Below are 14292 nucleotides of genomic sequence, written 5' to 3' on the forward strand. Positions count from 1 at the left end.
TATGCTCTGGTTTTCCACCTAAGAACAGGACAACTTTCCCGCATTAAGTCCTTTCCTGTCATCGAAATTACATACAAAGCAAAACATTTTAAATATTTTGTTTCGTCAGCAGGGATGATTTTCCGTCTGCGTTGTGGTTTCTAACCAAATGTTTGTGCTGGTCCTCAATCGTAAGCAGTTTTAGATGACTCCAGCCCTGGCAAGTCCCAGTTGGCCACGCTGTGGAAAAATGGCTACTGAGAGCCTCAGCAGAAAACCTGCCCCCAGCCTGACCTGTTGTTAGGGGATTCAATCCCAAGAGAATGGCAGGCTAGTTACAAAAAAAATGCTCCACCGCTTTTAATTTTTTGTTATCTCTCTCTCCCACTCCATCAGGCGACCAGACATGCAGCCAAGACGGTGTTTTTTGTCCTATAACAGCTTTTCACGAAACCGATAATAGACTAAATTATAACCATGCCTGCTCTGTGTCTTGCAGGAATATATTCCTGCAACATGTGGTCATATCTTTTCCTCTGCCTCTCTATCTGTTTACAAATTGGTGCAAGGTTCATTCACTTTCCCCCCTGAGGAGTACAGCCAAACCGCACAGATGATGCCAAACTGTTTCAATTCACTGAAGTCAGGTTTTCCAGTAGAGTTAAATCGCCATCAACAAACAGCTCCTCGTCTTGTGCATCTTTTCAAACTGCTCCCTCTGAAAACATACCAAATAGACTGTATATAAATGTTTTCATTCTTCTTGCTGCTGTTTGAACTTCTGATCCCATCATCATGTCATTTCCTCTCAGCTCAAGGACCTGAAAACAGTGTGTGTGTAATACAGATTTCTGTCTGTCATCATGTGCGTTCTCACACTTTGTCTCTTGTTTGTATCTGGGGAAAAAGCCCAAAACTCACCTTGTCCGCAGCCCTGTCTCTGGCAACCAGGGAGACAATCACCCGCCAAGGGCAAGACAACACAGAAATGCAGTTGTAAATTATATTTGCAGCGTTCTCACTCATTACCAGCTGACCTTTTCCTCTTCCTCCTCGTTAACATCATAATCTCCCCTGTCAGTGTTCATTCTGGTTGTGAGTATTTGGAAAGAGATAGACAGTCATCTTATTTAGACAAAAACAATAAAAATGCAGAAATGCACCTGTAAAGTATACCTGCAGCTTTATTTATCGTGTTTGTTTGGAGTGGAAATGTCATAGTTTTGAGCAGGTTTGATATGAGCAGGACAGACTAGGGAGGCAGAGTAGGCACCATCACGGCTGTCAGACCATCCCCCCCCCCCCCCCCCCCCCCCTGTAGATGGGCAGATATTTCCTGCTGTCTATAATAAAAAAGAGAGAGACCAGGGCACTCGTCCTGCGAGTACATTTGTCAAAATACAATACGTGTACTTTGCATCACTGTGTGTATGTTAATGCTATGGAAATGTGTGACCCTGGTAGGATTGAGTGGGTCTCAAGGTTACCTTCCAACCTCTCCTGTGTTCATACATGTTAGAGCCTTTACCTATAGCCAAGTCTTTGTGGTGATGGATAAAGTCTCTTTCTATGTGACATCCAATACTCAGCCTGGAAAAATAAGAGATGAGTGCATCTTCCCTTTAATGTGGTTATGTTTAGCCTAATTAAGTTAATATCTCATATGGAAGTATAACTGTAATGTCTTCTCAGAAATCCAGGAGACTGATACCATCTATAGTGAGGAAGGACTTAAGGTGACACCTCACGTTTGTCTCTGACACACGCACAAGCGCACGCACGCAGTGAGAGAGAGAGAGAGAGAGAGAGAGAGAGAGAGAGAGAGAGAGAGAGAGAGAGAGAGAGAGAGAGAGAGAGAGAGAGAGAGATTGCCCCACATCTTTGTTGCTATAACTACCCTCTGTTACAAAAGGCAGGAGGGAAGCCGTCTGCAGGCGACACACCTCGGCTCCACTCCTGATGCTCTTCACATGCTTTCCCCTAAAAACCCATTTAGGAGCTTGAGAAGATAATACATCTTCTGTCAGGAGAAATCCAGCGAAAAACTGTAAAGGGAGTCTTAAAAAAAATCGTTTTTCGATTTCGGGATCTCAAACTTCACAAGAAACCTCAGGTAAGTTTTCATTAATCTATTTTTGCCCGCATATAGAACCAGTACATAATTGTATTGTTATTATTATGCATCTGGGGGAATACTACGTGATCATATCGTCGATGCAGTCGGTTGTAGTCTTTTTTGCATCAACTTTTTAACAGCATCTTGACAAGACGAACATCGTTCTTTAAAGAAACTTAATTTATATGCTTCAAAAGTTGTATTAAACGATGGGTTTATTTGCTTGCATGGAGCGATAAAAGCTGTTTTCTTGGTTCAGTACCTCCCGATAGTCCAGCGGTTTCCCCCCAGATTAATGTTATAAATAGTTTAAATACAACGTTATGCAGTCAATGCAGGTTCATATAATAAAATACTGGAGATGAACCCAGCGAATCTTTGCATATAATTACATTTAAATGATGACCTTTACTTTACAAGAAGGAATATTAAAATAATTGGAAACGGCACCCATCAGCTGCAACCACAGTGCCTTCTATATTTGCTTTGGGAGTCATTCCGTTCCCCGTCTTTCAACCTTTCTCATTCCCATTCATAATTATGTAGCCGATGATTATTTTTTTCTTAATTTGGGATTGGCATGTAGCTGCATTCAGCATGTTAATAACGGAGCGGTTAATGAGTGGCCAACTAAATCCTCACCTACGCTCGTAAAACACAGTTGATGGACAGTCAGTCTATCACTTCTATCGACCCAATCGATGCCACTGTTAGTGTATGCCGTCTGTGCAGGAGAACAGAACATGTTCTCCTGCGGGTTTGATACTATTATAAAGACATGGGAGAGAGCAGAAAGTGCTTGACCTTTAAGAGGATTGTATTTTAATCAAATCCAAAGAGTGTATTGTGATCAGGAACAATCAGAGGGCTGTGCACTTGTTTTAACAAAACAAAACATGTACGAGAAACACCTGATTGGATTGTCTGGACTAAATACAGTAGATAAAAAATAAATAAAAAAACCCAGACAGATCATTCACGCTAGCTCTGAAACATATAACCCCTGTATTGTGTTCTCCAGTGGTTTTGGGATTCAGAAATCAGAGTCTCCCTTAGCCTCCTCACCGCAGGAAGACTGAGCAGATGATAACACCCAGATCACTGCTGGCTTATTTTTTTGTGTCACTTATTGACACTGCTGGACACAGGCAGGATGGATGTTCTTGCCATTAATAGTGTGGCAGGCAATAGTTGGGCTATCGATCCCACCCCCGTTCTATCTCCAATCCCTACAGTCCGCTCTATCTCCAGCCATGGAATCAACACGGGCTGATGCAATATGATTAAGGGGCTATGCATCACAGGAAAATAACTAGAGGGATAAATGAGATGAACACGTATTGAGGAGAGTAATGTGATGCTATTCCTCTGGTTTTGAATTGAAGACACACAAAAAACAGCACAATGGTAATAATGATGATAATGATGATTTATGTACCTTTGATGCAGAAATACAAGAGTATTTTCAATCCTATTAGATTACTTCAACTCTCATTACTGCTGTGGATAACAAGGGATTGTTTTATTGTTCAGAAATGGTTCTCCTCTTACAGGTTTTGGTCCTTTTTTATATAACAATATCTCTCCATGAGCGTATTCTCCAGATAAACCGGCTTAAGTTTATTTCATTGACGATCTCTTCACCCAATGACCTTTTTCCTTTTCCTCCTCCTCAACATGATAATCTCTCATGTCAGCATTCATTTCTGGTTGCATGTGTTTGTAAAGAGACACACACAGAGAGAGTAATCTTTGACCCTTTTTCTTTCTCAACCTTTCAGATCCTCCTGGTGCGAGTCAGTGTGTGTGAGATTGGGACCTGGTGTGTGTCAGGGGGCTATGGTGAGGCGATGTGCACAGGCTGGTGTGAGGAGAGATGTACCAGCGTCAGTGGAAGAAGACGGAGAGGTAAAGGACTGGATCTTCATTCATGGCTGTGCGTCTCGCTCTTGTTCTCAGCTCTGTGGGGCCAAGTGTCCCCTCAGTGCCCGGACAGCTGCCACTGCGCCTGGGACACGGCCACGGTGCTGTGTTCAGACGCAGGGCTGCGGGAAATCCCAGAGGGGATCCCACCGGACACTGTCTCCCTCCACTTGGAACGCAACTACATCAGAAACATCCCCGAGAGTGCCTTCAGCGACCTGGTCCACCTGCGGGATCTGTACTTGTCCCACAACCGAATTGACTCGCTCACCTCGGGGGCCCTGCGGCATCTGGGCTCTGAACTCCGCCTGCTGGATCTCTCGCACAACCAGCTAAGGCAGGCCAGCAGGGAGGAGTTTGGCTCTACTCGTGCAAAGACGCGCCTCTACCACAACCCGTGGCACTGTGACTGCGCCCTTCAGGAGTTGATGGAGACTCTGAACCTGGAGCCGGAGACGGTGAACGGGATCGTGTGTGAGAGCTCCGTGAGGGGGGTGGGCGAGGGGAGCAGGTGGGAGGACCCGGGGTCACAGGGCGAGAACGCTGGTCAACCGCTGGTCAAACTGTTGGATTCTGGGGTGAATTTCTGCAGCTTGCAGAGGAAAACCACTGATGTAGCAATGCTGGTGACAATGTTTGTATGGTTCTTCATGGTCATAGTGTATGTAGTGTACTATGTGAGGCAGAACCAAGCCGAGGCCCGCAGGCATTTGGAATACCTGAAGAGTTTACCCAGCCCGCGCAAGACCCCCACAGAGACAGACACTCTGAGCACTGGTTTCTGAACTCTGAAATGGAACAATCGGCAAATGGATTTTTCAAGGAGAACTAAGATGAATATAAACATGCTGTGTGGAGTTACTGGAAGATGCTGATCCAGAGGAAACTTACCTTTTAAAGCTGTGCTTTGTGATATTTCTTTATATTTGTTACAACTGAGACCCTCTACCACACTTGTCCTAATAGTTATGTACCTTTTGCATTTTTCTCAATTTAATGAAACATATTTGTATACGTTCCACCATGTGCACTGGGAGAAACTGAAAAACAAAATTAGCAGCAGAACCATAAACGAAGAAAGAAAAATAATTTGAACTTTATAACTTTCTAGATCCCTCTCTTCCCTTCTCTTTTCTTCTCCCACCATGCCCCATACCGTGGTCTTTTATCTTTCATTAAGCTCTAATTAAGAGTCTTCGACATACTGACCCTTAATGAAGACTTGAAAGACACTAATCAGCTTGAGTGTGTACCAGGTCAAAAAAAGAAGAGTGAGCGAACTCAAATGGATGTCCCATCTAACTGCCTGTTCATTTGTGCTTTGTAGTTTTTGTGCCTTGTAACAGGCCATTTTCCCTTGCATAACACTGATTTTGCACAGATGCCATTTAAGCTTATATCCCAATACAAGACCACAAAGCCAATGGTTTCTGTGCCAGTGGAGAACTGCTGATCTAAATGTACTGTGACAAAGCCGTGAGAGCTGGAGGTGAACTCCTTGTCTACAAGCTGCAGCAATCAGCTCTACAATATATGGGTGGCCAAGTGTACACACAGCTTGTCCACTGATTGGTATACATTAATCCCAGCCATATTTAGAAATGGATCATTGTCATAAATTAGATTAGTGCAGCCATTTTTCCTGGGAGAAGCTGTTAGTTTAGCTTTAATTAATCTCTCGAGTCCTGCTTTTCCGTCTTCTCTGCACTGATTGCTGTATACAAATTGTTCTGTCTCCCATTTATAGTTTAGGCTTCATCATAATTGTTTTTTTTTTCAAGCCACTGTAAAAATAAGCAAAACGCTTTGATAATAAATACAATAATTTTCTCAGTTAGTACATTTAACGCATGCAATATTAAGATTAATACCATGCCTGACGTTTATACTGAACATCCACTTAATATGGAACACAACCTTACTGGATTAACGTCCATCTTGTTTTAATTTCACTTTAGTTCATAGTTAATAAGGCAAAACGTGGACCGTTATTCTCTAAGGGGAGGGTGGATTGTGTGGTTAATGTATTCACTGGTACACATGGAAACTAAAAGGCCTTTCTAAAGCCGGCAACATCTAATGGGTGTTTAGAACAGTGGTCGCCAACAAGAGCTTGTTAATTCAACTTGAGGGTGCATGAGATTATTGACCTGATATTAAAGAAGAAAGAATGGTTAGATAACTTTAGGTACTTGCTTTATTTTCTATAATATTCAAAGCATACTAAAGTAAGGAAACAAGACGATGGGATCACTCCAGCCGCGGTGCCAAATCGCTCCTTAGATGAGCAGATATTGTAACAGACTGTAGGGGGGTCTGAAGCCGCCATGATTTGTTTCAGGGTCACAAGCCAAGTAGGTTGGGAACCTCTGTAAGAGGAAGTTTTTAGCCATGCTAGCAGCGTGGCTCAAGGAATGACCATTTCGGTCTGTTAGTCAAGCATTATTGTATGGATTATGGTGACGTTTGTTGTGGGCATTAACTTTGTTGTTCCCCAAATTTTGTAGCACCATCATCAGGTCGAAATTTGTATTTGTCCAATACTTTACAACAACAACATTCCCATTTCCTCAACTGTAGGCTCCGTTGTGTTTTGTGCTAGCAAATGTTAGCATGCTTACTCGTACACTAAGGTGGTTAACAACAGTGAGGTTAACGATCATGGTGAACTTGATACCTGCTAAACATCAGTCTATTGTCATTGTGAGCATGTTAGCATGCTGGCGGTTAGCTCAAAACACCACTGTGCCTAAATGCAGCCTCCCGGGCTCTTATTCATGTGTCTTTTAATCTGTTACAGATTAAAGTGTACAATTACGACCTTCTAAGTGTTCATAGATGTAATAAAACATTACTGTGCACCATTTAATCGAACAATTCAGTTGGAAAAATGGTAAGAGCTGAGGCAAAACCTAGAATAAGACAACTTTCTGTGTACTGTAATGTGCTAAATGTGGAAGTTTGTGTTGTTGTTGTTCATCATGAAGAAATACTGTGAATTAGAGCTAGAATTAGTAAACATTGAGTTGAAGGATATGGATGTTGTTACGAAAACTGGTCCATCTTAATTAAAACCTTGTCTTGGGTAGACCATAGGCTGAAAGATTAGAATAAGAAGTTTGATATTTGTTCTGTCTGTGCATAAACTGACAGACTATGAAGCACTGTGGTGTATCTTTACATACTCCTCTGAATGTTACCTGTCTGTCACGAATCCTACGTCTACTGTTGATGTGTCAGAGTTCAGTTCCCCAAATGCATCTCTAATCACAGTCTTAAACCAACTTTGGCTTAATAAGGTGAATCAATGCAGATAACCCAAAACTCAAGAACCAAGCATGCCCTCTGTGAAGTTTTCTTTTCTGTAAGTACTTCTTTTATTGGTGATGTATTTCTGTCAAAGTGATTCTTTTTTACTCCTGTTTGTTTGCCAATAATGATTCAAACAACGATAACAACTTTCATTGAATAATAAGTGATCTATCAAAAAGTGATTTTAAGAAAAGAAAAACAAACAAGTATATAAAAATAAAAGAAACATTCCTCTACTTTGTTCAAAAGAATGCATCTACCTTTTATTGCTACTGCAGGTTGAAAAAAGGCAAGAAGATAAAGAGATTCATCAGAAGAACAGGAAGACATACATTCACAGAATTCACTGTTTGGCAGTGTTTCCTATTTCTACCATGCCTTAAAACTGAAGGAAATTATGGAAACACTATTTGACATATATAAAAGTACATGATGGGACATCTTGCTACCTTCCACCTTTTTTCTGTTTTTGGTTTCCACACATTTTCATCAACAAAAACAAAATGGCACCCGCATTTATTCATCCAGATTTTGTTTCTCCCCCTGGAAATACATCTGGACACCACCACAAAAACACACAGTGGAAGCAGGACAGGAAATGTTTAGGCGTGACTTAGTTTTCCTTCGGGAAAAGTAAAAACCATAGTACTACCCCAGATTAGGGAGAACAAAACAGTATACAAATGAAAAGCAACTTCAGCCTGTTTCTTGGTTTTGTCTTTTATTTCCAATTTACATTAATTAAAACGTAACAAGTCATGATCATAATAATAATATAATAATGCTATTATTATTAATAATAATACTATTATTAATAATAAGAAATATACACAACCTCACACAAGCGAGCCCTCTGCTCTGGCGCTAGAACTGGAGCAACAATGTCAAACACACCCTGAATCTCTTGAACCGTGTGTGTGTCTGTGTGTGTGTGTGTGTGCACGCCGAGGCAGAAGGCACTCCCTGTGTGAGGGGACTGATGGGAGGAAGTAGAAATGGATGGGGGTCAAAGTCACAACAAATTGGGGGGCAGCTATGACCAGGGGGTTCTAGGGTTTTGTATACAACGCTTCAAGGGGAGAACGCCTCAGTTTGATTTGAGATATGTTTTTTTGTGTGAGGTAGCTTTAAAATATCGAAACTAAACTAAAAAAGAATATTAACTTCAGTATTAACTCCAAATTGGACGTGCCTTGATTGTCAAACGTCATGTTTGTTTACATATAAGAGTGGAAGCAGGGCGGGTGGGGCGAGGCAGAGACATTTATCACCATGAAGTCCAAAATCCCAGTGGAAGCTGCTCTCTCTGAGAAATTGTATATATGTATACACAGATATACATACTGTGTATACATATATACAATTCACTACATATGAGTATCTGGTCGCTTAAAAAATACAGACTGTTTTACAACAATAGCACCATTGACTTTTATTATAATACACAGTAACTTTTTGATACACACTGTGGTGGTAGAAATAGGAACAACTGCACTTTCTATGTAGCTAGATTTTTGGTTTCAAAGAGATATGTGTGCTTTAGTGGATATGGTACAGGGGTGATGGGGTGATTAGAAAAGAGGAGGAAGTAGGAGAGGAAGTTGGTGGATATGGTTATTTTTTTAAATATTTGTAAGTGGGCTTTTTATTACTTAGCAACAAACTCAGTTCTACCACACCTGGGACCCAAACCTAAACAATAAATAAATAACACCAACACATTTTTCTCTCTCTAGTTCCCTGGTATGTTCCCGTACTCTCCTCATACTTCCTCCATCTTGTTCATGAGGTGGGTCAGGTGGTGGTTGGGGGGGGAGGGAGGGGGGGGGGGGGGTGCAATGCTGGATGAATCACAGATGACTGTTGCTGGTGCCATTCAGTGCAGATATCCTACGGAGTTCGACTTGGAAAAAGCACTTTTTACTTAGAAAAAAAGTCCCATTTTAAAAAGTGTCTTGATTTTTCTTTTTCTCTCCTTCTTTATCTGAAGTCTGCTCCTCTTTCATTTAATTTCTTTCAAATTCCCAATTTTCTCTCTCTTCTTTTCGATCGCTCGTTCTTTACAAGAAGCAGACTGCCCCAACTTCGACTCCGAACTCCTGGTCTGTTCCTCCAATATCCATGGGGGCAATGTCTACAATGGGCAGACGAGAGGTCTTCTGCGATCTGTATTCCATCACTGTCTTGCCCCACTGGCCCGTGTGTTTCTGTGCAGAGGGGAAAATCACATCGGCTGTTAAATGACCTGTTAAATGTCCTTTTACAAAATTGCAGACAGTAAGATTGGCTAGGGGCCTAATGTGCCGAATGTCTGCCATGAAGGGAAAGTAAATCGTGACCAATTTTAATATCCGTCTTTTGAATTTCATTATATCATGATCTGATTCAGTACATGCATATTTACATAACATATTACATGTACTGTGCATTTGTGTTTCATCTGTCCAGTATTACCGTGCAGCCGTCCTCCATCACGCTGTAAGTAAAGCGGCTGTTGCCCTCGGCTCTGATCTCCACGTCGTTGGAGCCCTGCAGCAGAACGGCCTTCTTCAGGTTGCCCGTTGAAGCGTCCATGTAGGCCACGCTGTTCTTACAGTGGTAAGTGAGGTTTTGAGAAGCCTCGGTGGACAGAAGTCTCAGGAAAGTCATCTGAATGGCAGCAGTGTTGACTGCCAGGCTGTCATCGCCATAGCTGAACTGCATTGGGCCGCAGGTAAGGAAAAGGAAGTGTTAAATAACAGTTAACGTCTCTGTTACTAAGGCTGTTGCAAGTTGCTTGACTATTTGAACTGCTCCTCAAGACGAGTAAGGATTGTTTTGATGATTTAATTTGATGAAAAAGACAAATGTTAATGTCTGATTTTATTACATTACTAATAATAGAGGCTGGTATGTTTCAGCTCAAGTTAGGTGTAGAGAGATTAAAAAAAAACATGTTGCCACTTACGTGGAAGCCTCCGTTCATTGTCTCTCCGAACCAGACATGTTTGCGGTCCTTGCTCTTGCTGGACCACCAGTTCTTGCGAGGCATGCTGTCAGGCTTGGATTTGACGCAGGACTCTCCCGTCTCCATGTTGCAGAAGACCTTGATTGCATCGATGCTGCAGCCTTGATTGGGATCAATCCAGTAGTCTCCTACAGGAAAAACAAAACAAAAACACATCAGCTTCCCATTATGCCCAGCCTTTGGCTGCAAGAAAAACTGCTAATTGTTGAAATCTTTTGCATAATGTTACGGAACATGGTGGCATTTTCATAAACAATTAAACCAATTATTCCTGGCTGAACCGGCCAATGCCCATATGGTTTTTATTTTTCAATCTCTGCTGTCAGTAGTTAAAGTATCATCATATCGGCCAGCCTGGCCTTTGAAGCTGCAGACCAGACTATACTAACAATATTCAACCTAAACTTTGACTCCACAAAACTTGAGCTGCCAACGTGAAATGTCACTCATCATCTCACCCCAATTTGACCAATTTCTCTCGCTGTCACTCACCGCTCTTCCAGTCAGGATGGCAGAGCTTCAGGTCTCTGCAGGTGCGAGCCGGGTTCTTCCTGGATCCCTCCGGGCTGCGGATGTTCTCAATCTGGTTGTTGAGAGATTTGAGCGTGGCGTCGACCTCAGCGTCGTGCTGACGGAGGTTTCCTGAGGCAGCCTGGTCGGCCCTCATGTACCTGAGAGGATCAGGGGACTTTTCAATCTGACCCAGACCAGCAAAGGCGGACATGTCAATGCCAGGGCCAGGGGGGCCAGGGAGACCGGGGGGTCCGGGGTTTCCGGCGGGACCCTGAGAAGAAAAGGAGCAAGACGGAAGGGTTACATTTGGCACAACATACCACATATTTATTTGTCTAGTCATTACTCCACTTTTGTAGTCTCATTTCTTGCTCACAAATGTCACAGTATTGTTTCTTATTCATTTACTACAAAAGACCCCCCTCATGAAACAATGGGTTCAGGAAAAGCTGCAGTCTGTTCTGCAACCTAATTTCTAGTCTAGGAGTTTTATTTTAAATATATTAAGCAATTTCACAAATTCTTAAAATAAACATTCTGCACATATTGTGCAGAATATGCACAACACAATTTCAGAGTAAGATAAATGCAACAGTTCTCATGGGGTACTCACAGAGGGACCGTTCTCTCCACCGCGACCACGAGGTCCGGGGGGTCCAATGGGTCCTGGCAAACCGTTTCCACCATCCTTTCCACTGGGGCCAACAGGTCCAGGTGGTCCCTACACACACATGTGGAGATGTTGATGTTAAGCACTAAAGACACTGCATGTGAAGAAATGTACTCCATTAGTCTTTTAATTAAAGTAATATTCTCAGTATTTTGGCAGCTTTATTACTCACTCTTTGTCCAGAAGGTCCAGCGGGTCCAGTAGCACCCTGGTCTCCAGATTGACCCTTTTAAAATAATGATTACATTCATACGTTAGGGTTTCTGCGGCATTCAACTATTCAAAGTTTAAGACTTTTTCAATCCATGAAGAATGACAATCTTAATACTTTACCACCGCTTCATAACAATAATTCTTAATAACAATTGTTAATAATAATCCACTGATTATAATTAATGCTTACCGGAGGTCCGGGCAGACCCTGCAGACCAGTGAAGCCTCTGTGTCCCTTCTGTCCTCTCTCGCCAGAGTCTCCACCCTCTCCCTTGTCACCGCGTGGTCCTTGGGGTCCCTGAAAAAGAGTGGACAATAACTTAATCAGTGAAAATGTTTGGTTTTATATTACGTTAGAAACCATAGTGTAATTATTCTCTAGAAAAGACATTTAAGGCTCAATTTAACTTTTTCAGTAGATACACTAAACTGAAAACATGTTTAGAAAGAGACATACAGGCATTCCTCTGGCTCCAGCAGCGCCTGAAGGTCCAGAAGGTCCTTGGGCACCCTGGGAAAGAAAAACAAAAGAATGACGTGTTGTTATAGTTCAAACATAAATTACTCGAGCACTGCTTTGATCAGACAGATCCCATTTACTACTGTCATATTATTTGTTAACATTAACATAAGTTAACATTATTGTAAATATTTGTGGATTGTTGATATCATTTCTTTTTTTGTTTCGGAAAAAAATACTATAGCTTTGTTGTATTCATTAACATGTATTGCATTGAAATGATGCCATCTTAAGAACAGTGTGCAACTTTCCAAAAGCTTTCAGGTTACTATGACACAAAGGTTAAATATGCTCTCTCGGATAAGATTAAGATCATTTTGTAATAAAGATGTAATTAAGGACCAAATAATTGTAAAGCAATAGAAAATCTGTAAATACACTAAATAGATGCTGTAAATAAGAAAAATAAAATATTGAGGTTACTTTTTCCCCTTGACCACAGGTCCTCCTCTGTACCACTTGCACATTTCTAGCAGTAAAATGTGCACCTTTTATAAATGATGCTGCTCTTCACATAACAGTGAGAAACAAACATTACACTTAAAAAGAGACTATCACTGTTTTTTTGCAAAAAGACAATGTCACCATTGTTGGAGTCATTACTCACAGACTCTCCTCTATCTCCTTGTTTGCCGGTGGGACCAACTGGGCCAGAAACACCAGGAGCGCCTGGAGCACCAGGAGCACCAAGAGGACCAGTATTACCACGTTCACCCTGCAGCAGAAAGGTCATGTGAGAAAAGCTACAGCAGCACATGCTGCACAGATGATTGCCAAGACCTTTAGTCTTGGCTGTATTTAAAAAGGTTAAGATACTACTACTACTACTACTACTACTACTACTACTACTACTACAAACAATAATAATAATAATAACAATAATAATAATAATAATAATAATTGTTGCTATTATTAGTATTATTATAACAATCATCAAATAATCATATAAAATACCATAATAATATTGTGGAGTTAATTTCCTTTGTGCAGATATATACTGAGATTACTAAGATTTGTATTGGGCGTTTGAATAAAAAGGTTTTTGCAATACTATGTTTTACAGGAAGTTTCAGATAAACATGATGAATTAAAGTTGTCAGCCAAGCGGGGTGCAAATCTATTCCTGTCACTAATGCAATTCAAGTTTCACCACACATTTGCCACACATTACGAATAAATGGCCTATCCCAAACCTGAGTAATAGCATATTTTAAAACTGACAACACAGCACAGGTTCAGGATCCTACAACACAGAGGTCTTGCCTTATGTATATCATACAGTGTTTTTCTCACCTTTACTCCAGTAGAACCATCTCTACCAGGAGCTCCATCAGATCCAGCGTTGCCCTGACAGAGGAGAGTATTAATTGTTAATAGCTTCCATCTCCACAACGCCAGATGTCTTATTGAATACTGATCAGCTGCATAATGAACCCTGCTCCAACAAAACACATTAATGATACAGAGTATACACAATACAAATGTATACGTGATGCAAATAGCAGTTAATTTGAATAGACTTGGCCTCCAGTCCTCGGACATGAATAGACTAAATACAATGTGGCAGACATGAATCCAAACACACACATGCTTTGTGTTGACCACTCTCTCACCTCTCTGCCAGGCTCTCCTGAAGGTCCAGTGAGTCCAGGTGGTCCAACGGGTCCAGGGGGTCCGCGGTCTCCACTGCCACCAGGAGCTCCCTGCTTTCCGGGCTCACCCTGAGAAGAGAGATGAGATGAGGACTCATTACCTCGTCGTGTAATTTCTTCCACTGGTACTTCCCTCACACTTCTGTCTTTATATATTCAGTGAATCTCTGTTTTTTGAAACACCACAATGATCAACTGAGGTTAAATCACCCGTCACATCACAACGATATATCAGGCTCATAACGGCCTTGAAGTCTAAATCAGATATGCTGAGTCCTCAGATGGAAGTCAGGACACACTTTTATTTACACATTTTGGTCTGTTGTATTCTATCAAATCAGCAGTGACTATTGTAAAGGTCTGCTAAATTATGACAATACTCAAATA

General features: G+C 41.5%; 2 protein-coding genes across 2 annotated transcripts in view; one reads left to right on the plus strand and one right to left on the minus strand.

Annotated features, from left to right (window-relative positions):
- Positions 1-3945: 3945 nt before the first annotated feature.
- LOC306736528 (leucine-rich repeat-containing protein 3-like) lies at positions 3946-4803 on the plus strand (the record flags this gene model as incomplete). Its single annotated transcript, XM_079218173.1, has 1 exon — positions 3946-4803. One exon carries the CDS (start codon positions 3946-3948, stop codon positions 4801-4803), a length of 858 nt encoding a protein of 285 aa, XP_079074299.1.
- Positions 4804-7392: 2589 nt separating this feature from the next.
- The window catches only part of col2a1b (collagen, type II, alpha 1b), a gene marked incomplete at its 5' end in the record, with an annotated part of 45613 nt that continues 38713 nt past the window's right edge, over positions 7393-14292 (minus strand). Inside the window, 11 exons of the mRNA XM_079218532.1 lie at positions 7393-9537; positions 9785-10027; positions 10278-10465; positions 10830-11121; positions 11464-11571; positions 11693-11746; positions 11924-12031; positions 12191-12244; positions 12861-12968; positions 13547-13600; positions 13867-13974. Of these exons, the coding sequence (XP_079074658.1) occupies positions 9391-9537; positions 9785-10027; positions 10278-10465; positions 10830-11121; positions 11464-11571; positions 11693-11746; positions 11924-12031; positions 12191-12244; positions 12861-12968; positions 13547-13600; positions 13867-13974 (1464 nt within the window). The 3' untranslated portion in view covers positions 7393-9390. The remainder of the gene's footprint in view (positions 9538-9784; positions 10028-10277; positions 10466-10829; positions 11122-11463; positions 11572-11692; positions 11747-11923; positions 12032-12190; positions 12245-12860; positions 12969-13546; positions 13601-13866; positions 13975-14292) is intronic.

The sequence above is a fragment of the Taurulus bubalis genome, assembly GCF_910589615.1.
Source record: "Taurulus bubalis genome assembly, chromosome: 5".
NCBI lineage: Eukaryota > Metazoa > Chordata > Actinopteri > Perciformes > Cottidae > Taurulus > Taurulus bubalis.